This window comes from Amblyraja radiata, chromosome 3 (assembly GCF_010909765.2).
Source record: "Amblyraja radiata isolate CabotCenter1 chromosome 3, sAmbRad1.1.pri, whole genome shotgun sequence".
NCBI lineage: Eukaryota > Metazoa > Chordata > Chondrichthyes > Rajiformes > Rajidae > Amblyraja > Amblyraja radiata.
This window is the reverse complement of record NC_045958.1, coordinates 66,177,582-66,200,242: the sequence shown is the minus strand read 5'-3', so window position 1 is coordinate 66,200,242 and position 22,661 is coordinate 66,177,582. Positions and strand designations below refer to the sequence as shown.

The following is a 22,661-nucleotide window of genomic DNA, read 5'->3' as shown; positions in this document are numbered from 1 at the left end:
TTAGCACTTTGAATAAATACTACAACAACAAGTGGCGAATGCATTAACGACATGTTGAATTACATGCCAATAACTGCATTGACAAGTAAAATACTCCCAATGCAATCATTAATGGTTATTCATTCCGCAGACAGTCGGTCTGACAACTAAAAAAGTAGCTAATCTTAATCCCACCTTAATGGCAATAGCAAGATTCTTGAATTCGGCGACCAACCTTCGTGAATGCAACTAATATTTCAAGTCCACCGCGACAACATCCAGTGCAGACGCAGTTTTAGGCAGCACGCCTGGATATATTTTGCAAGGCTGGGCTGGGTGCATGGATGGGGGGAGCATCTGCCCCGCCCGGGCCCGGCCTCTCGCGAGCGCCGCCAATGGCGCTCTCAGCGGCGCCTGTCGCCCGCCGTCAATCAGGCGGCGCCGCCCAGTCGGAGCGGGGAGGGGGCGGGCTGGAGGGAAAGAGCGAGGCCGCAGCCAGCAACCAGCGCTGGGGAAGGGGGGGTGGGAGAAGAGGCAGCAGCCCCATAACGGAGTCCAGGGCCGTAGGCCAAGCCCCAGCCGAGCTAGCGGCTCCGTGTAGCCGGCAACTCCCTGGCCGTCGGCGAGTGAGAGAGGCAGGAGAGTGAGGTGAGAGGCCCGGCTCCCACCGGAGTCCAGGTCCCTTCAGACGAGTCCTTGCACCTTCCCCGCCCACCACGTCTTCCTCCCCGGCCCGGTTTCAGGGCCACACCGCGGAGCCTGCGGCCTGGCGCAGGATGGAAGAGGCGGCGGCAGCGGCAGGTGAAGGAGGCGGCGGCGGCAGCGACGGTAACAGCGGCGATTCAGCGGCAACGCTCCGGCGAGGGAAGAACGACAGCTCGGCCGAGGAGAACGAGCCGAGTGCCGCGGCGGCTCGAAGGCGAAGCAGGAGGCTGGGGCCTGCGGGGGAAGAGCGGAGCGGTGCCGGGGCAGCGGGCGGCTTGGATCCGGCCTGCCAGGCCGCGCACAACGGCGATGCCCCGGGCGACGGCGACCCGCAGCAGCAGCAACAACAACAACAAGCGGTCGGCGGGACAGCAGCAGCAGCAGCAGCAGGCGGCAGCGCCGCCGAGTTGACGGCTGAGGCGCCGGGGCAACAGCAACAGGAGAGGGCCGAGGCGACCGGGCCCAGGACTCGCTCGGCCAGTCACAGACTGTGCAAAGCCAACGCCGGCAACAGGCGGCGGTCCCCGCCGGAGGAGGAACAAGCCTCACCTGCAGCCGGCAGCAGGTGCAAGGCGGCCGAGTCCCCCGCCGACAGCGAGAGCGACGGCGAGGCAGAGTCCGAGGATCCGAGCTACGAAGTGCAACAGGGCCGCAGGATCCTCAGCGAGTTCCTGCTGGACAAACACAAGACGCTGACAGCGCCGTTCGTTCAGCCCGGCGAGCCGGAGGGCGGCTGCCAGCAGCAGCAGCAGCAACAGCAATCCCCGCACCCGCAACAAACCGTCTGGTTCCGCAAGATGGAAGAGAAGTTCGACAACAACCAGTACGGCGGCATCACGGACTTCGTGGCCGACTTTCGGCTAATGCTGGAGAACTGCTACAAGTTTCACGGCGTGGATCACTGGCTCTCCAGGCAGGCTCAGAAGTTGGAGATGATGCTGGAGCAGAAGTTGACGCTGCTGTCAAGGTGAGCTCTTCCACTTATGTTGCTGGTTTCGCACAGGGAACACGTGAAATTGCAGCGAAGGCAATTATGAAACGGCCAATCAAAGCAACAATTTGGATGTAAAAGTATTTTTAAAAAGTCAGGACGTGCACCCACCTAAAATTATTTCTACTTTGTTTTTAATCCTCCTTCCAGGGATTGAAGTAATTCAGTTGATTGCGAAGGTTACTCTTACCGGTACAGATCACAGGCGTATTTTCGTTTCTACTGCCCTCCGCCCCCCACTTTGTCATCCCCACCCTTAACCGCCCCCGCCCCCGCCCCGTGGTTTAAGGCAGACATGACTTAAATCTAGTGATATATCTTCGTGTTTTTAAATGAACCTAACATGGCATACAACATCCATGGGTAAAATGGTTAGTCGAATAAATATGGTCTCTTTGACTGTGGGGTGATCGCGGTCAAATATGCTAAGGACAAGTGCTCTTTCACAAAGATAAACGTAAGAACGTTTTCCATATCTAAGACCTGGCATACTTCAGTGTCATGGTCGGACCATAACGACTTGGGACCTTTGTCATTCTTCATCCCTTTCCGAGGGACTTCCAAGATGTTCATCAAAGGTTCAAGAGAATGCTGTTTTATTCTCAACTTGTTCTCAACTAAACAAGTCGTTTTGGTTTCAGCCTTTCATTGCGTGTTCAGTGTAACTTGTTTAAACATAGATGTTTCTTAAGTAGTTTGTTATTTTTAGACTTGATTTTTCTGCACCATATGCTGTTTTTTTATCATCTATTATTGGTCTGATTTCATTTGTCAAATAGTCTTAATCTGCCATCCACCAGAAGCTTCTTCGAGCAATTGGTGTAATACCTTTATAAATGTGCAAGTGTGAAAAAGCACTGACTAATACATTGTAGGACACATCAAACATTGTGATTAGCAAAAAGGTCCAGGGATGTTATGAAGAAAATGTGTTTTTAATCCAGTGAACAATTATGGTCTGAAAGTGTGTTGCATGTAAATTCTGTTGCGAATTTCCAAGGAATCTGGATGAATATTTGGAAGAAAATTCTGTGGGGTGGGGGGTGGGACAGTGGAGGGAGTGGAATTGGATTACTCAACAATGAGCAAGTGTAGAATCAATATGCTATAATAGCCTATGTTGTAATGAAGGGGGAAATGATAAACCTTCGTAAGATATTGGTCCTAAAATTTTAAACTAATTTATCTTTCATGCAGCATCATTACTATACCTGCCAATAAAACTGTTTTGCACATCCATTGTTCTCTGCATATTAGTATTTTGATATAAACTATAGGCACCTTCTGTTTTCCAAGACCGAGGCTGAATACCTTGGTTTGAAATTTATGGCTGTTTCAAATAAATCTTAGAACATAGAGCAGTACAGCACAGGAACAGGCCCTTCGGTCCACAATGTCAGTGCCAAACATGATGGCTAGATCACATCATAATCAACTCGCATAAAATCCGTATCCCTCCATTCCTGGCATATCCATATGCCTATCCAAAAACCTCTTCAATGCCGCTGCATTCAAGAAGGAACCACCACCCCCAGCTTAAAAAAAACCCAAAACCTGGCCAACATATCTCCTTCAAACTTTGGGCTGCTCGCTTTAAAACTGTGCCCTCTAGTATTTGATTTTTCCATCCTGGGGAAAAAAAGGTGCTCAAAATTCTACAAATTCTGTCTCGTAATTTTATATAATTCTATCAAGTCTCTAGTCAGCTTTCAGTGTTCAAGGGAAAGCAATCCAAGTCTGTCCAACCTCTCCATGTAGCTAATATCCTATAATCCGGGCATCATTCTGGTAAACCTCCTTTGCATATTTTCCAAAGCCTCTATATCCTTCCTATAATAGGGTGAGCAGAACTGCATGCAGTACTCCAAATGAAGCCTAACCAAATTCCTATCAAGCTGCTTCATGACTTCCTGACTCTTATATTCAATGTCTCAACCAATGAAGGCAAGCATTCCATATGCCTTCTTTTACACTCTATCTTCTTATCTTGCCACTTTCATGGAGTTATGGCCTTGGACCCCAAGATCCCATTGTGCATCAATGCTGTTAAGGGTCATGACATTAATTGTATATTTTCCCCATACATTCAACATCCCAGGCTGCAATACCATGCACTTGTTTGGATTAAACTCCATCTGCCATTTATATAGATTAGCTACACATTTCTATAGCTAATCTGTGTCCTGCTGTATACTTTGACAGCCTTCCTTACAGTCTGCAACCCAAGCAATCTTTGTGTCATCTGCATCTGAATAATATCACCGCAATGTTTTTTCAGAGTAAAAGTGAGACTCCAATTTAATTTCTTTGTCCCTGCATGCTCCCTAATGGTATGACATCCTTGCAATCGCATTGCGATAGGAATAGTTAAATGCAGTAAACACTTGCAATAAAGGATCACGGGGGAGGGGGGGGGGGGGGGGGGTGATATTGTCTACTATTGCCAATTGTCTGCTATAACTGAGTGGGGTAAAGTTTAACCCAAGGCCAGTAGGGAAGAAACGTGGCATTGGGGGAGAGGTTTAAACATGTGGGAATGCACAGGCCCAGGAGCCACACTCAGTGCGCCAGGAACGGATCTGGTACCACAACGTTTCATGCTGTTTGCTCTCTTTGTTCCTGCAACCCAAAGTATATAACATGGCGCTATATCACTGGGTAGCTGGCGGAAGTGGGGGGGGAGAAGGGGGCACAGTGTAACGGAGCCGATAACCAAAATCCGCTATATAAGGTTTGTTATTACGAGGGTTTACTGTATAAGCATTTCCCTGTTTTCGGGAGGTTTACTCAGTCATTCATTTAAAATTTCTGGACCGCCACACCCTGCACAAATTTTCAATGACATATTCATTTCATTGACATTCTGACATTGTCTATCCCTGCTGCCTATACTTTGATCATTTAATTTATATTCTCACAATACATTTCGCACCCATCATTTGCCATTCCAATTGCATTGCTACTTCCCATGGTTTGGATCCATTCTCAAATTGGATGTCATCTTAAGACTTTGAAAGCATTGTTACTGTTTCCAGCTATTTTTCTGCCTTGTGCCTATTTTTTTTTTCCAACTATTGGCTACTGTTTTATCTTGGATCAAATACAATACTTTTTCAGTCTGTGCTGACTTTCTCAACTGAATTGGAGAAAGAATTAGTTCCACATAACATAAGATGTATTCGGCCAAGGGGAAAATGTTGGCAAAAGAATTTGATTTGATCTAGGTAATTTGGAAAAGGAATAGATAAATGAGCCTTGCTTCTCGCATCATTTTTTATTCAGAAATGCCCATTTCTATTCAGAAATGCCCAGTTACTAATAAATCACCACTTAAGAGAAGTATCTACGAAACAGTATCCATCCTCACAATTATTGTCATCAGTCTAAGAAGCATGAACTAGGGAAAGAAGGAATAGTAATCCAAATATGTGTTTAAACACAATTTCTGCAAAATCTCTACTAATTCGTTTGAGTTTGGTGTCATTTAATCTCAAACGACAGCATTACTTAGCATAATACCATTGTACATTGAAGCTATGGCCAAACAAGTGCATCAACTCCTCTACTTCCTCAGAAGGCTAAAGGAATTTGTCATGTCCCCAACAACTTATCAATGTTCACAGAAGTCCTGTGGGAAGCATCCTATCGGAATACATCCCATCTTAGTTTGGCAACAGGACAACAAGAAACTGCAGAAATTGTGAATGTCCATCACACAGACCAGCCTCTGCCCCGTCAACTCCATTTACACCAATGCTGCCTCTGGGGAAGCAGCCAACATAATGAATATTTTCCCATTGGGCAGTAGCTACAAAAGCTTGAAAGCACATACCACCAGATTCAGCAATAACCTCTTCCTTGCTGTTTTCATAATACTGAACGGTCACTCCATAAATGGGGGTGTAGTCCCAGTCTTCCAACCTGCCTCATGGTTGACCATGCACTTCATTTTATCTGCACTCTTTCTGTAACTGTAACGCTATAATGTGCTGTGACACTATTCTGAAGACTGGTATTTTGATCTTTTTGCACTACCTTAATTGTCGTGTATGGTGATTTGACTGAATAACATGTGAACAAATGCTTTTCTCTATATCTCTGTACATGTGACACGAGTATACTAAAACCATAATCCCATGGATGAACTGCCAGTATCTCCATTTGGTCCTTTTTTGTGTCCATACATCATAAGACAGCACAGGATGCTCAAAAAATGGAAGAAATGTATCTTTAACTTCTATCCTAATTTTAAATTTGTGCACATGCTCTCCACTAAACATGGAGGCTCAAAAACTGTAAACTTGTCTGCTCTATCTCTACCTTAATTACCCCACAGGCATGAGATCCAGGTGCCACTTCCACCGATTTAATTTACTGACTATAATCAGGAGAGACAGAATGAGGGAGGCATCTTAATTACACAATACATAGAGGTCTGCATGAAAGTTAAAATTTTGAGTCATTAGGAAGCTGACACAGTTATTGAAAGCCACGCATTGTCACGTGATGAAGGTACTTTCTGGACCATATTACTGATGAGTGCTGTGGTATAGTCATGTTGTCAGTGAAGATTGAAAAATAAAATGAGGGCATCTATATTTGCACATGTTCAAATTGAAATCGGAGAGAGTGAATTTCACTTACATTGAATAACAAACATTTTGAGGTCATGATTTAATTTGCAAAATGGGACCAATTATTATTTTTAATATGCAAAGTTGCATCTTAACTTTGTAGTTTTAATCCTTAAAATACATTTCTTTATTAATACAACCCTTTTTCCTCATAGTGACATCAACAAGGTTTCCACAGGCTTAGTAGTGCTGGAATTCTATTCCAGTGTGGTAAGGGGAACAAGGGAGACTGCTTGGGCCCTTATGGATATTTATACACTCAATAGCCTTGCCAAAGATGGAAAGAAAGCTAAACAACTTCAGTACCCTATCCATCCATGTCACTATTTTCAGGGAGCTATGTCCTTGCACCTCAAGACTCCTCTGTGCAATGCTTCTAAGATTCCTGCACTTTACTGCCTATGTCCAGCCAAAATGCACTTGCCTTGATGAAATTCCATCTGCAATCACTTCAACCAACTTTAGAGCTGATCTATGTCACTCTGTATCCTTACCAGCCTTCCTGAACATGAGAACAACATTAGCAACCCTCCAGTCTTTTAGTAACTCACCTGTTACTAATTTTTTTTCTGCCTTTGACAAGGCTTTTGAGTATGAGCGTTGGCACATCATGTTGCAGTCGTACAAGATATTAGTTAAGCCACACTTGGAATGCTGTGTGCAATTCTGATCACCCCATTATTAGAATGGATATGGGTGGTGTTAAAAAGAGTATAGAAGAGACTCACCAGAAGGTTATGGGATGGATGGTTGTAGTTACAAGGAGAGATTGGATAACTGGGACTGTTCTCACTGCAATATAGGAAGTTGAGTGATGATCTTATAGATGTTTGTCAAATTATGAGGGGTTCGGATTCTTGTTCCAAGGGTAGGGACAATAAAACTGGAGGGCATAGTTTAAGATGAGGGATCTGAGGGGAAGGATTTCCACTCAGAAGATGGTGGGTATTTGGAACAAGCTATCAAAAACTGGTACAATCACAACCGTTAAGCATTTAGCCAAACACTTCCTAGGCAAGCAAAGGAGAGATATGGGCCAAATACAGGAACATTAGATTAGTATAAATAGCATTTTGGTTGGCATTGTGTTGGGCATGGATGAGTGGGGCCGAATGGCCTGTTTCTGTGCTGTATGACTTATTTTTGTTTTATTCACTTTCGGGTTTAGGGTCCCACCTATGATGAATTTAACTTTTTGTCTGCTGTTGATAATATCATCTGAATATGTTTCCTTCATAAATTACAGCCAGAATAATCACTTAATTTTGTTGTTTTATTTGATGATGAAAATCATTCCAGAATGTGCACGGCTAAATTTAACACTTTTTTTTAACTTTGCAAACCATGGGCAAAGAATCGTTTTAATTTGTTCAGGAACTGGACAGCTTTTGCAGCAGGATTTTATTTAGCTGGGACTTTTTTTTTTAAATTGGATTCTGCTGTAGTTTGTGTTTCTATTTTGGAATTGCAGCTGGTTCATTTATTATGTAGAATGTTTTGCTGGTTAATTTTAATGGTTTGAGTTGGCGACATAAGAATCTGCGTTGGGGACATAAGAATAGACAGTTTGGGGAAGTAATTTTGCTCTTTGCTTTTTTGCTCTTGCTTAATGTTTTGCATTCCTAATCTCTATGAACATTTCCTTAAAATAATTCATACTACAGCATGCTAGCATGGAAGGCATCAGTTTCAGAAAGCAAAATAATGCACATGCTGGAAATTCAAGAAACAAGAAGAACATAGCAGGTCAGACAGCATCTATGAAAAGAGAAACAGAATTAACATTTCTGAATTTTAAATGTGTTGTATAAGAGGAATGGGGAGATCATTCTAATTTCTTAATTATCCGCTTTTGAGAAAATGCATTCTTTTCTGCTTCTTCTCTAGTGCAATCAGCTACTTTCTGTAAATGGTACCAGTACTCCAGTTTTGACCTAACCAATGTTTTATAAATAAGCTTCATAACAACCCCATTCTTATTCTATACTCTGGCTAATAGCTAGAATCCCATATGCCTTCTTCACTATATCCCATCCCCACTGGATTTACCTGTATTGCGAGTGATCCTTGCTTTTGTTCATTAAAGTCCATTTGTTTCTTAACCTATTCACTGCCAAGTTCTTTTTTTACTATTGGCCATGACCCGAATATACTCGGGGGGTTGACACTGAACAGGTTAATGCTCCCTGGCATTCTTTCATTTGTTGTGCATGCCCTATCTTATTTGTCCTCCAAAAGTATGTCACCTGACATTTATCAGCATTAAGTTCTATCTACCACTGCTCTATTCATTTTGCCATCTGATCAATATCTTCCTGTAACTGGACTAATCATTTCACTCAATAACATAATTATTTTTTTGTATTATAGTAATGTAGCAATAGAAAAGGGTTTGAACTGCAAGCTTGACTAGATTGCTTTCTTTTGCAATTCCACCTTTGGCTGTCTATCCCAACTATCCACCTGTATTGTCTGAGTTGCTACATAGGAACCAGCTGACGAAGGGGTATACTTTAGCTCAGCCACTGAGTGAAAGTTGCAAGTACACTACCAACTCTTGATCTTTGAGCTCTATGCCAATAGCTTTCCTATACCCAATGAATTTACCTTCTTCAGCTTCTTCGTTACCTTGTTCAATTAGTTTAACTGGTGTGCATTGCTGAAAAGGACATTAGGAACCTGCTTGTTCCTTTCATAAACCTCAGGTGGTTTAGAGTGTGCCAAAGGTCAATTTCCTTATGTATCTCAGCTAATGCATGATTCTTTAAAATAAGGTGAAGACTGTTTAGAACAAAAACAAAAATACATTTCTTCAGTGAAAAGGAGGTGGTCCTCCACCCCAGCAGACAATGGAGATGGATAATTGATTGCATTCAAAACAACTGTTAGATTTCTGGATATTGAAATAATTGAAAGAATGTATGCATGTGGAAAGAAAGTAATGTTTGAGGTAGAGGATCGATTATAATAGTGTTGAAAGGTGCAGGAGCCTGATGGTCAAATAGCCCATTACTGTTTCTATTTCTGTTCTGAACCTTAAACTTAGATTCTCAATACTAATTTTGTTATCTACAGGTTGAAATTAATATGCACAAACATGTTTATATCTCTTTCTTCTACTGTCTATATCTAAAGAAGGTCCTTGCATGTATAAAATACAATAAGACCTGCATCTTAAAGGAGAAGAGAAATGGAGCTTTAGTATGAAAATTACATCACATTAAAATAAATTCTTGGCAACTGAGAGCACAGCTGTTGAAGAAAGAGCAGTTGAATGTGTTGAATTTTAATTCTGTTGGAGGAGAGCGTGCATGTTATTGGGTTACATGACTGGAAAAGACAAGAGATGTAGAAGAATACATCAAAGAATGGATTATAACAAGGTCAGGAATTTTATTGTGTAAGTATAGGTCAACAATTACAAGGGTGATGGATGAAAGATATGAATCGTAGGATGAAGGCTACAAGTGTTTTAAATGACTTTAAGAGTATTATCCAAGTTTTGAGGCAACAAATGCATGAATGAGGAGATGGAATTAGGCAACCTTGGCAATGGCATTGAAGTGCTCTGGAGAGCTTTTGTTTTTCCCAATGGTGAGATGGTGAAAAATTCTGTTTATCCAGTATTTGTCCAGTATTGGATGTCACATAAACTGTCAATTTAGATTTAATGGGCTAGTCAAGAGAAGTGATGAGGCAAAGCCAAGTGTCATCATCTTGCAAGTGAAAAGTTTTTTTTGTTGCTTTTGGTGGAGCTGATCAAAGCACCCAATCTTTGCCATCCTCTGTTGATAATTTTCATACGCCTTTTTGAAATAGAGCCATGTGATCTCTTTCTAAGGAATACAATGAGCCCCATTTTAACCTCTTATGTGAATGATGTTCCATCCAAGAATGCAGAACTCCCTTGCTAACTTCATTAAACCTCTTATCTATTTGCAGCCATATTTCTCCCAATTTTCCTGTAAAATGTCTTAAAGAGGAACATTATCCTTGTGTTAACCTCATAGCATTTAACCAACTTGGTCGGCATAGATGAGTTGGGCCAGATAACCCGTTTCCGTGTTATCTGACTACGGTGGGATCCTACGAAGTATTGAGGAATAGATGGATATTTATGTTCAAGTCCATGGTCTTGGAAGGCACCAGCTCAGGTTGATAAGATGGTGGAGATACACACGGGGTACTTGTTTTCTTTAGGTAGAGTATTGGATATAAGGGCAGAGAAGTTATGAGTTCAACTATGTAAAGTTTGGATGTTCAGTAACTCCACACCTCGTAACCACACCAGGAAGGCCTTAAAAACCTCAGTTTCTTCCGAGACCGCAGAACCAGCCAATTTCCCTCTACCAACACTCTCCTCCACCTAGTGGAGCTGGTCCTTACTCTCAACAGCTTCTCCTACTCCTCCCACTTCCTCCAAATCCAAGGCAAAGCCATGGGCACTCATATGGGCCCCAGTTATGACTGCCTCTTTCTAGGGTATATCGAACATTCCCTGTTCCAGGCATACACTGGCCTTATCTCTGAACTCTATCTCTGCTACGTTGACGATCGCATCGGTACTACCTCCTGCACCCATGCAGAATCACGGACTTCATTAACTTCACTACCAATTTCCATCCTGCAGTCAAATTCACTTGGACCATCTCCGGCATCTCCCTTCTGTTCCTAAATCTCACCATCTCCATCACTGGGGATAGACTTGACATCTATTATAAACCTATTGTCTCCCACAGCTTTCCAAACTACATTTCTTCCCACCCTGTCTCCTGCAAAGACTCTATTCCCAACTCCCAATTCCTCTGTCTACGCCTCATCTGTGCCCAAGATGAGGTGTTTCATACTAGGACATCCGAGGTGTCCTCATGTTTTAGGGAACATTTAGGGGTTCCCCTTCGATCAGAGATGAGGCCCTCACATAGGTCTCCTCGATATCCCGCAGCTCCGCTCTTTCTTCCCCCCCCCCAGTCGTAACAGGGACAGAGTCCTCCTAGCCCTCACCTTTTACCCATCAGCTGTCGCATACAGCACATAATCCTCAGACATTTTTGCCACCATAAGCCACATTTTCCCATCACCACCCCTTTCCGCAGAAACCATTCTCTCCACAGCTCCCAGGTTAACTCATCCCTTACCACCCAAACCACCCCCTCCCCAGGTACTTTCCCCTAAAACCACAGGAGATGCGACACCTGTCCCAACACCTCTCCCTCGACACCGTCCAAGTATCCCCACCCACACTCCTTGCAGGTGAAGCAGAAGTTCACTTGCACCTCCTCCAACCTCATCTACTATATCTGCTGTTCCAGATATGGATTCCTGTATATCAGCGAGACCAAGTGCAGACTCAGTCATCGTTTAGCTGAACACCTTCGCTCAGTCCGCCTAGGCATATGGTTGGGGGAAATAGATACAGATTCAATGGTCACATTCAAGAAAATTGGATAAATATGCTTATAAAGTTTCTGAGAACTATATATATATGTGTGTATATATATAAACTCTTGTCTTGTTTGTTTCTATCTGTCTGTCTATCTATCCCCATGTGATCCTGGAACTACCCCAAAACTGTGCACGATAACGCTAATTTTATTTTGCACCACCGTACTCACCATTATCCTTGGTGGTTTGTGTCAAGTTTCGTTCAGATTGATGTTATATTTTACAAGTTATTCATAATTTTTAACTTTATAAATTCAAGTTTAAAAAAAAAAGTAGCAGCTAAAATCCTTGCTGGCCCAGCTTGCAACAAAGTTGCAATTGAGAAACACTGGGTCCTTCCAGCAAGTTTTAAGCTGAACAGGAGGGGAGGGGGCAATTGCATTATTTTTTAAAGTCTTCGAAGCAAGAGGATGGAGAGGCAGTGCTGGGGGAGTTGCACTGCTCTGCACAGTTGGGGACTATGGGTGAGTGCTGGAATATGGGGGGACGGGTGAGTGGTGGAATATTGCGTTGGGGAATGGGTTGCGTTGGGGGACCAGGCCTCCCGTGTGACAGGGACCCAACAGGTTCCAGTTGGTCTAGTACAGGAGTCAGCAACCTTGTTCTGCATAGGGGCTAGGATGCGTGTCTGTGAGCAGATGGCGAGCCACATCTATCACGTGTACACATGGATCCCACCCCAGATGGCAGGCATCAAATCATGCGTTCACATAGATCCCGCCCCTTCAAGGCGCTCACGAACATGGCATACCTACGTACCATTGCCTTGGCTCGGTCTTGAAGGAGGTGGCTCAAATACTTATACTCACTAGTCTCCGGCCTGTTGACAACCCCGATCCCGACAGAGAAGCCCAGACACGGGAGGTGCGCGGCCGAGCCGGTGGCTTTGCGCAGGATGTGGTACAGCCAGGACTCGGTGGCGCTCGGAGGCGCTCGGCGGCTCAGCCATTGCGGCCGCCAGTGCAGGCCTCCTTGCATCACCGCTCCTGGGCGCCGCGGTCTCTGTCCCAGGAGGTACCGGAGATGAAGGAAGTCTGCGGTCCGGACGATTACGGGAAAAAAAAATACGCCTGCAGGCCAGATGATTTCGGGGTATTGGCCGCATTCAGCCCGGGCGCCTTAGATTGCCGACCCCCTGGTCTAGTATATAACTAAAAATCTAATCTTGTATGGATGTATGTATGTACGCTCCCGAAATACAACCAAAACGGTACATGATAGCGCAACAGAGGCACCTTACTCGCCATTTGCCTGGATGTGCAGTAGCAAGTTTCATTTGATTTTACCAAGTAATTCCCTTTAAAAACTTTAATTATCTTCTTGCCGGGCCCCGCGTCTGTGTGTACTTGACCAGCATCACAAAGGGTACCCAACGGGTCCTCAACCACGCCTGTATATGTGCATTTGCTAATTTTTTTAATGGCCATATTTAATTAACTTTCTACCCGCTGGGCCCAACGGCGGTGCACCTGCGCAGTGCGCTACTGGCCTGTCAGCCACGCCTGCGCAGTTGGGGGTGGGTTTCCAGGCCCGGCGCCATTTTCAGATCGCCATTTTGACTGGCGTCACAACGGGGAACTCGGGCGTCACAACGGTGTCCCAACGGGTCCACAGGTCGTTTAGTAGACATTAACAGCAAGGAATGCGGCTATCTATATTTGCCCATGAAAGTGTTCACTGAGATCTCATGGCAAAGTGGCTTGCTTTACTGGGATTCTGCAAGCCATGTTGCACCTGTGTAGAGAAATGGAAACGCTGCCTGACCTGCTCAATTCCTCCAGAAGTTTATTTTTTGTTCAAGTTTCCAACATATGCAACCTCTTCTCTCTCGGGCTTACTCTTCTCAAGTGGAATTGAATGGAAATCCCCAAGTTGTACCAGGCACTTAATACTTGGTCTGAAGAAGGGTCTCAACCCGAACCGTCACCCATTCCTTCGCTCCAGAGATGCTGTCTGTCCCACTGAGTTACTCCAGCTTTTTGCGTCTATTTTCGGATTAAACCAGCATCTGCAGTTCCTTCCTACTCTTGATACTTGCTTTCTGTCTGAGTTACTTCCAACGTTTTGATTCTTTGACTTGGGAATAAGCGAGTTCAGTATTCCGACTGCGCATGCCCAGGTCATCGGTCGCTCACGATAAGTACTCTCGGCGGCTGTGCTGCTGCATGCGTGCAGACGTGCGTTTCATCCATGGTCGGGGTTGGGCCTCGGTCTCCGGCGCTGCAGGCGCTGTTGAGTTGCTGCTGGGCCGTCCCCTCCCGAGTGTCCCCTCCCTGTCTGGGGGCAGCTGGGGATGTCCATGGGAGTCGGAAGAGAATGGTGGCCTAGGCTTGCAGCCAACACGGAGGGGGGGGCTGGCTCCAGCTCAGCTCTGCCTGTCCCATCGGTTTGACCGGCGGCCCTGGACTGTCGGGTAACCGGCCCGTTGCAGTGGCGGACCAGACTTGCAGCCGGCACGGAGAAGAAGCGCTGACCAGCTCAACTCTGCCTGTCCCGCCAGGTTAACCGACAGCCCTGGACCTACGGGACACCGGCCCGTCGCAGCAGCAGCCCAGGCCCACAGCCAGCACGGAGACGAAGCGGCAACTCCAGCTCAACTCCGCTTGTTCCGCCGGGCCAACTGACAGCACTGGACCGACGGGACACCGGCCCGCCGCAGCGGCGACCCAGGCCCACAGCCTGCGTGGTGAAGAAGCGCCAACTCCGTAATCTAAAATCCATTGATTCCCACCATCTCTCTGACCTGCTCTCCACCACTCTCCCCCTGGACTCAACCCCCATCTCACCTGATGATCTCACAAACCATCTCAACTCCACATTGTCTACCTCCCTCAACACTCTGGCCCCCCTCAAAACAAGAACCGTAACTTTCAACACATCTTCACCCTGGTACACACCTGCACTTCGTAAACTTAAACAGACTGGTCACCAACTCGAACGACTTATAAATAAATCATCTCTCACAGTCCACCTTGAAGCTTACAAACTCCACCTCACTGACTACAAAGATGCTCTCATTGCTGCAAAATCTGCCTACCTCCGTATTCACCGATCCCTGCCTAAACCACAGAGCCCTCTTCTCCACAGTGGGCAACCTCCTCAAGCCTCGAGCCAACACTCTCCCTACCTCTACTCCAGATCTTTGCAACTCATTCCTCCACTTTTTCGCTGATAAAATCAGCACCATCTATCAATCTTTATCCCCTGTAACCGACTCCCCAGCAGCTACTCCACCACCTACCAAGGCCCCTCCTTTCAACATCTCCACTGACCTCCTTACCCCTCCTCCACACTGCTTCCTCTCCCAGTTTGACCTGGTCACCCCTATTGAAATCTCCAAACTCATCAGCTCTTCCAAACCCACTACCTGCCCCCTCGACCCTCTCGCCACTCCCCTGTTGAAGTCCTGCCTCCCCATTCTCTGCCCCTACCTCACTAATCTCTTCAACTCCTCATTGTCCCAAGGATTTGTCCCCTCCGCTTTCAAAACTGCTGCCGTTACACCAATCTTAAAGAAACCTGGTCTTGATCCCTCCTCTCTCATTAACTACCGCCCAATCTCAAACCTCCCCTTTCTTTCAAAAACCCTGGAGCGTATCGTTGCGTCACAACTTCATTCCCACCTCCTTGCGTATAACCTACTTGAACCCCTCCAATCTGGCTTTCGCCCCCTCCATAGCACAGAAACTGCTCTCCTCAAAGTCCTCAAAGACCTCCTCACCACTGCTGACACTGGTTCCCTCAACATCCTCCTCGACCTGAGCGCAGCCTTCGATACAGTGAACCATAACATCCTGCTCACCAGACTCAAAGACCTCGGCATTGAAGGCTCTGCACTCAGCTGGCTCCGTTCCTACCTTTCCAACAGATCCCACTTCATCTTTCTCCACAACCACACCTCTGCTACAGCCGCAGTCACTCAAGGCGTTCCCCAAGGCTCCGTACTCGGCCCCCTCCTCTTCATCATCTACATCCTCCCCCTTGGTCAGATACTCCGCCACTTCAATCTGGACTTCCACTGTTACGCTGATGACACCCAGATTTACCTTGGCACCAAATCCCCCCACAACCCCCCCCTCTCCCATATCAACTCCTGTTTGTCAGCTATAAAAACCTGGATGCAACATAATTTCCTCAAACTCAACAGCGATAAGACAGAATTCCTCCTCATAGGCTCCAAAGCCACACTCGGCAAAATCAATAACCCCACTCTCACCATCGACGGCACCACTGTCTCCCCATCTCCCCAGGCCCGCAACCTTGGCGTGATCTTTGATTCCACCCTCTCCCTTGAGCCTCACATCCGCCATGTCATTAAAACCTCCTTCTTTCATCTCCGCAACATCGCCAAACTCAGACCCTCTCTCACACCGCCTGCTGCTGAAAGACTCATCCATGCCTTCATCTCCTCCCGACTGGACTATTGCAACTCACTTCTCCTTGGCATCAGCTCCACCTACATCAACCGACTCCAACTGGTCCAGAACGCAGCCGCCCGACTCATCACCCACACCAAATCCTGGCATCACATCACTCCAGTCCTCAAAAAACTTCACTGGCTTCCCATCTCCCACCGGATCACCTACAAAATCCTGGTCCTCACCTACAAAGCCCTCCACCATCTGGCCCCCCCATATCTCACTGATCTCCTCTCCCCCTACCAACCCTCACGGTCCCTCAGATCCACATCAGCCGGTCTCCTCTCCATCCACAAGTCCAACCTCCGCAGTTTTGGGGACAGAGCCTTCTCCAGGGCAGCTCCCAGGCTCTGGAACTCCCTCCCCCAACTGATCCGCAATTCCGTGTCCCTCACCATCTTCCAGTCCCGCCTCAAGACCCATCTCTTCACCTCTGCCTATCCTTAGCCCCACGTTCCCGTCCCTTTTCATCTGTGCATTAATTGCCTCATACTGTGTTTTGTATTGAATTCTGTCTTTACTTTGTGTACTAGTCATGTCTCTACTATTTATTTCATTCCCCTTACATGTTTTTCCTCTACATGCTCAATTTTTGTAAGGCGTCCTTGAGACTCTTGAAAGGCGCCCATAAATAAAATTTATTATTATTATTATTATTATTGCACCAGGCCGGTGTCCCGTCAGTCTAGGGCTGTCGGTTAACCTGGCGGGAAAGGCAGAGTTGAGCAGGGGTTGGTGCTTCTTCTCCACGCTGGCTGTGGGCCTGGGCCGCCGCTCCCATCTGACTCCCATCGGTCTGGGGTCGCCCCGGATGTCTTCGGCTGCCCACAGATTTGGCTGGGGCACTCGGGAGGGGACGGGGACGGTCCAGTGGCGGTTCGGCACTGCTTGCGGCGCCGGGGTCCCGGGATCGATCCTGGCTGCGGATGAGGTGCAGGTCTGTGTGCATGCTGCGGCACGGTTGCCGAGTGTGTTTATCGTGAATTTGACAAATCCCATGATTCCTTGCGTTTTTCGGAATACCGAACTCGCTTATAAATGAAGTAAACAAATCTTCAATGTTTTAAAATGGGCATTTTTTTGGACGTGAAAATCAAACATACGCACACATATAAAGTTGGCTAACATCTCACTTTTTATCCACTTTCTCTTTACAACCATTAGGTTTGTCCCCCAGCGCAACAGACAGCATCTCTGGAGAGATGGAATAGGTGACGATTCGGATTGTGTGACAGATCGTTTAGCCTTTGTTGTTAGCTTGTCAGTCTGTTATGCGTTAATAAAATAAATTACTGCAATATTGGTCTATCTTGAGTAACCTGCGAGTCAGTGCAAAATAATGATTTGGTTTTCTTGGCTGGTTGTTCAATTTGTTGAATTGTGATTAGTTCTGTTAGTAGGAAATGCTGTCCCTGTTTTTTTTAACATTTTTGGATGTATTTGATGTGACTGAATATTTAAAACATCTTTATATTTTAACTATTGATCTTGCAGTGTTTCCTCTTGAACAATTTATGAAACGTTGTAATTTTACTTTAACTTTGTAATACTTCAGTAAATAATGCTCCAAGTGGAGGAAGTAGCTGTACATTACTTTCTCCTCGAATCTTTTTGTACGTGGCTTGTAATGGTTACCATCTATTTAGTTTGCTATTGAATATGAAACTGTTTCATGTTGAGCAATATTTTTCATGGAGGCAGTATCAGATTTATGATTGGTGTGCAAATGCCAAAATGATTCACAGCACCAGACTCTAAGCCCAGAGCTTTAAAATATATTGTCTACATTTTCTGCACATGGTAGCAGCTGGATGAATTAACTAGTCGGAATAAATATGTGGAGAATGTGAGGCGAAGCTCATGTCATTGTAAACTAATTCTAGTGTGGTGCAAAGGGATTTATTTTCCATCTTATCAATTTTACTTTTTCTTCAAGGTGTTGAATTTGTATATTTGTACGTCTTCATTATCATGTGGAGTAGGAATTTCCCGTTTAGTTAATCAAAAATTAGTGCAACAGGGCATTTGTTGTGCTTAAATCACAAGCCCCGCCCCACCCCCAAACCTGGAGTAATTTAAGCAAAGATAAATGAATTTATAGACCAGAATAAATCTAGAACCCAGCTAACTTGGTTGGCTCGCATGTTCTCTGGGTGATCTATCATCAATGAATGTTGAAATAAATAGTATGCATAAAAATATCATGTCTGAAACCTCTTCATTTTTGACCAATTATCCGGACTTCTAACTAGTTGTTAAAGATTTTAAATGATTGGCAAACGATAGCGAGATAATTTTTTTTACGCTAGTTTGTCAGTACTTAAAATGCTCTTTGTCAAAAGTAGCAATGTTACAAAATTTTGAGATTTTAAAAATCGTCTGCAATTTATCCCATCAGATAAAGCATAAAAAGAAGTTTAATTTGACACCTAATTCACTTTCATATCTTCAGTATTAAAGTTATGGCCATTTTCATTCTCTGAAATTAGCATCTTGTTCCCTATTGCTTTTCCACTAACTTAATTCATAAGCTGTGATTGAGGACAGTCAAAAAAGCCCATAGCTTTCTTAAAAATTAAGAGAACTGAATGAAATGTTCAGTTATTATAGATTGAAGCATTCTGAAACAAATATGAAACAATCTTACTTGGATGACCTGAATTTAAAGCATATAATTAGTTAGTTACCTAATTGTAGCTAATTACAAAATTCAATTACTAGATCTAAACATCTATCCATTTCTTAAGAAAAGGTTAACATTTTTAAATAGCCTAAGTGTCCAAATAACATTCACACAAGAATTCACAATATAACATGATTTTTAAATCTCATTGTCATGAATTTATAGGCCAAATGGAAGGAATTTAGTGTTTTATTCCCGTAAATTAATGGCCATTTTAATCATCTTGCGAGTGAGATTTTGAGGAACGCGATCGATTGGAACGTTGCGGTTTGCGGTGAATTTAAACCTCATATCAGCAGGTAAAACACTGCCCGCTGGTATATTTACATAATCACATTTTCGCTGATGAAATTTTGATTAAAGTAATCCTAAGAAGCAAGTTTATATGTAAAATAAACGACTTACCTTATGTTTTGTTCCATACGGGAGATCCGTCCCGTTGACGGCGTTCGAAGTCGCTTTTTTATTTTACTCCAACGATTTAATTGTATCGTGGTTTAAAAAAAAAAAATTTACAGAACGGCAGTCGGAACGATTATTCAGCATTAGGTAGTAGCCTGAGAAGATATATATATCGGACAGGCAGGAGAAAACGGCATTTTAACCCCGCCCCCCCCAAAGGCACCAAAGTCACGCACAAAGCCAGTGACAGAACTGCAGCGCCGCTGAAGGTACGTTTTGTAACATAACTATCAAAAGGTCGACTGTGCTGATTGCATGAGTTCAGTTTGACATTATTGCCGTGTGCTACGTGAGTACTGATGCAAAAAGAGAATGGAAACAGACTGCAGAATATAGAGTTACAGCTGCAGATAAAGTTCAAATACAAAAGCGCAATGGTCACAACGAGTTGGATTGGGAGATATGAGAGGTCTTTTGGAGAATCTGATTACAACAGTGAGGGGGAAAGATTATTCTTGAATCTGGTGATATGTGCTTCCAAGCTTGTATCTTCTGCCTGATTGGAGAGAGGAGAAGAGAGAATGACTGGAGAGTGAGTGATCCTTGATTATGTTGGCTGCTTCCTGAAGCAGCGCAAGTGCAGATGGACACATTAAACTAAAGATGCTAAAATCCTGTGTAAAAATCAAACTGCTGGAGGAATTGAGCAGATCAGACGGCATCTATGGAGCAAAATTGACAGAAGTTGTTTTGGGTTGGAACCATTCTTCAGACTGATGGGGTAGTGGGGAGGGAGCTGATAGTAAGAAGTGTGGGGAGAGGATGGGGCAAGAGACAGCAAGTGATAGGTGGATCCAGAAGAGGAGGGGTTGGAAACATAAAAAAATAGGTGCAGGAGTAAGCCATTCAGCATTTCGAGCCAGCACTGTTCAATATGATTATCTAAAATCAGTACGCCATTCCTGCTTTTTCCCCATATCCCTTGATTCCTATAGCCCTAAGAGCTAAATCTAACTGTCTCTTGAAAATATCCAGTGAATTGGCCTCCACTGCCTTCTGTGGCAGAGAATTCCACAGATTCGCAACTCTCTGGGCGAGTACGTTTTTCCTCATCTCAGTCCTAAATGGCCTACCCCTTATTCTTAAACTGTGACCCCTGGTTCTGGACTCCCCCATATTGGGAAAATTTTTCCTGCATCTAGACTGTCCAATCCTTTAAGAATCAAGGTTTGATTTGCAGATGAGTTTCGAGATATTAAACAAGGCTGGGAATGATGTGATGAAGCTGAAAGGCTGGAATCTGATAAGGATGGAAGTTGGGAAATGAAAAGTAGAACCAGAAGGAGGGTTGTTGGGTAAAAGAGCACAGGGGGAAGGAGAAGAAAAATAAGGCAAATTATGGAAGGAGGGGTAGGAGAAAGGAATAGGGTAATTGGTGCAGGGAAGCAGGGTCCTAACCTGAAATGTTGTCAGTTCAATATCCGCCACAGATGCTACCTGTCCTGCTGAGTTTCTCCACCAGTTTGTTTTTGCTCAAGATTTCATCTCGTCTGTCTCCCTAATATTTCAATGCTGTGTTTGATTATTCAGAAAAAAATGGAGATATTGCATGGCTCCTCTTCAGGAAAATTAATTGGGCGTTGCAATCATTTTTTTTAAGGATCTATTTCTGTAACAGGCCATTGTAGAAGGCCAAAAGCATCATGTCACTGAATAAAACTTGGACAGCTTAAGACATTTCCTTCTTTTTGTCTGCCACAGGAGTGCATAAAGAAAATTGGATGACTCTTTTGGAGTATCAGATTGGGATGGAGTGGGGTTAGAGTGGGGAGGCTTGTGGGGTGAGAAAGGGTGGCCGGGGGGGGGGGGGGGGGGGTGGTGATTTTGGTTGCAAGGCTGTATGGGGCTTGGGGGAGAATTTTTGAGATTGGATGCTGAATATGGGTAGAATACTGACAATTAAGGATAATTTCTGACAAGTTAGGATGAGGGTTTGGCTGGGAGATTGGTTGAAGAACAGTATTGCTGGGTAACACATTGGATTGATTGTCATTGTGGAGGCGATTATGTAGTGAATCGGTAATTGTGCTAAAGAATTTGTTGAAAAACCAATGGTCAGGGATGAGGTTAGGTGCCAAATAAGTTGGGCATGCGTGGAAAGTAGTTTTAGGTAAGATTGGCATGTCTCAAGTTGGTGAGATTGGGCGGCAAGTTGGTTGTGGATGAACAGATTGGTGGGAAGTAGGGTTGGACCTTGAGGGTGAATTGTTTAATTTAGAGGCTCTGTCGCAGCAGCACAGGAAGAACATCGTGAAGAAAGCATATGGGATACTTATCTTTATTGTCCACGACATAGAATATAAGAGGTGAGGTGTTGTGTTACAACTTTACAAATTTTGTGTGCAATTCTGGTTGTTACATTATAGGAAGGATGCGAGTGTGCTGGAGAGAGTGCAGAGGAGATTCACCAGCATATTGCCTGGGTTGGAGTAATTCAATTATCATTGGAAAGACTGGTTGATTTTCCCTGGAGGGTAGAATTCTGAAGGTCACCTGATAGAGGTATTTACATTTGTGAGAGAAATAGGATAGATAGTAAAAACATTTTCCCATGGTGGGGGAGGGGTATGTAAGAGAAGGGAACACAGGTTTAATGTGAGTGATTTTGAGGGGATGTGAGGAGGAGTTTTCTAATAGTGGGTGAATGGAATCTGGAACATTTGGACAGGTACATGTATATGATGGGTTTAGTGGGTTATGAGCCAAGCACGGGAAGGTGGGACAAGTGTGGATGGGTGCATGTTGGTCAGCATGAGCGTTGGGCCGAAGGACGTGTCCACACTGCATGACTATGACTAATGCAGAAAAATGGAATTAGTGCAGATGAGTACAATGGTGAGTGTGGGCAAGGGTTACCAAAGAGCCTGTGTCTGCTGTTTCACCTTATGACCTAGAGCAAGCCTCTCGAATTACTATGAATACCCATGCAAATGTGAGACCCTGACATGTTGCACACCATTGGATACCATGGTACGTGTCTAAGTCATATTTTGTGGCAAGCAATGTAATTTGCCAAATGAACAACTAGCTTCTTTAAACATGAAGCATAAACAAGTTCATTTCTTTAAACATTAGCAATATTTACCAGCCAGTACTAATTGGGTTCAGGTTGGTATAGCTCGTTATGAAGTAAGCTTATATTGTGGAAATGGTGGCGCACCACTATAAGTGAAGCTGGAAAATGTCTTTGTTATTTTTTGAGGCGGTAGAAGTCAGGGGTTCGGATATGCTGTCAAAGGAATCTTTACTGAGTTGCCGTAGTGAATTTTGTAGATTAAAACACAAAGCGCTAGAGTAATTCAGTGTGTCAGGTAGCATGACTGGAGGACATAAATTGGCAACTT

At 44.5% G+C, this 22,661-nt stretch overlaps 1 protein-coding gene across 1 annotated transcript in view; it reads left to right on the top strand.

Annotated features, from left to right (window-relative positions):
* Nucleotides 1-481: 481 nt before the first annotated feature.
* kiaa2026 (KIAA2026 ortholog) overlaps nucleotides 482-22,661 on the top strand; it is a 69,700-nt gene continuing 47,520 nt past the window's right edge. The window contains 1 exon segment of the mRNA XM_033017961.1: nucleotides 482-1,651. Within this exon segment, the coding sequence (XP_032873852.1) occupies nucleotides 756-1,651 (896 nt within the window). The 5' untranslated portion in view covers nucleotides 482-755.